The sequence below is a fragment of the Rhincodon typus genome, chromosome 47, assembly GCF_021869965.1.
Source record: "Rhincodon typus isolate 14 chromosome 47, sRhiTyp1.1, whole genome shotgun sequence".
Taxonomy (NCBI): domain Eukaryota; kingdom Metazoa; phylum Chordata; class Chondrichthyes; order Orectolobiformes; family Rhincodontidae; genus Rhincodon; species Rhincodon typus.
In genome coordinates this window covers 1,681,330-1,681,882 of record NC_063378.1, presented here as the reverse complement: position 1 = coordinate 1,681,882, position 553 = coordinate 1,681,330, and the positions used below count along the sequence as shown (strand labels likewise).

At 69.8% G+C, this 553-nt stretch overlaps 1 protein-coding gene across 1 annotated transcript in view; it reads left to right on the top strand.

Annotated features, from left to right (window-relative positions):
- Window positions 1-178: 178 nt before the first annotated feature.
- LOC109926640 (glycogen synthase kinase-3 alpha-like) overlaps window positions 179-553 on the top strand; it is a 13,516-nt gene continuing 13,141 nt past the window's right edge. The window contains exon 1 of the mRNA XM_048620568.1: window positions 179-445. Within this exon, the coding sequence (XP_048476525.1) occupies window positions 316-445 (130 nt within the window). The 5' untranslated portion in view covers window positions 179-315. The remainder of the gene's footprint in view (window positions 446-553) is intronic.

Here is a 553-nt window from a genome sequence, read left to right as displayed (position 1 = left end):
CCTCACACACACCCCGCCCCCTCACACACACCCCGCCCCCTCACACAAACCCTTCTCTTCCCACCTCCCAGGACACACTGAGTCTGTGCGCTATCCTGTCCCGCCCCTGTCGCGCGGTGCCCTCTGGGAGTTGTAGTCCTGTCCCACGTGCCGTTGCTTCCTTCCGGTGGTGCCTGGTGCCCGGTGCCGCCCCCGGGACTACAATCCCGGCAGGCTGTGCGGCCGTTTACCTTTTCCCGGGAGTGTGAGGCCTTTCGGTGGGTGGTCGGCTCTCTCCCCCCACCCCACCCCGGGAGCGGGGCCCCGGCCCCGGCCATGAGCGGCATCGGGAGGCCCCCTACCACATCGTTCACTCAGGGCCCGGCATCATCCAACAGTCAGAACCACAAGGGCGGGGCCGGGGGCAGGGGCCGGAGCAACTCTCCGCCTGGGAGCGGCAGCGGCAGTGAGTACCTGGGGGGTGGGGGTGGGGGTGGGGGTGTGTGAGGGAGTACCCGGTGGGGGTGGGGGTGTGTGAGGGAGTACCCCGTGGGCGTGGGGGTGGGGGTGGTTT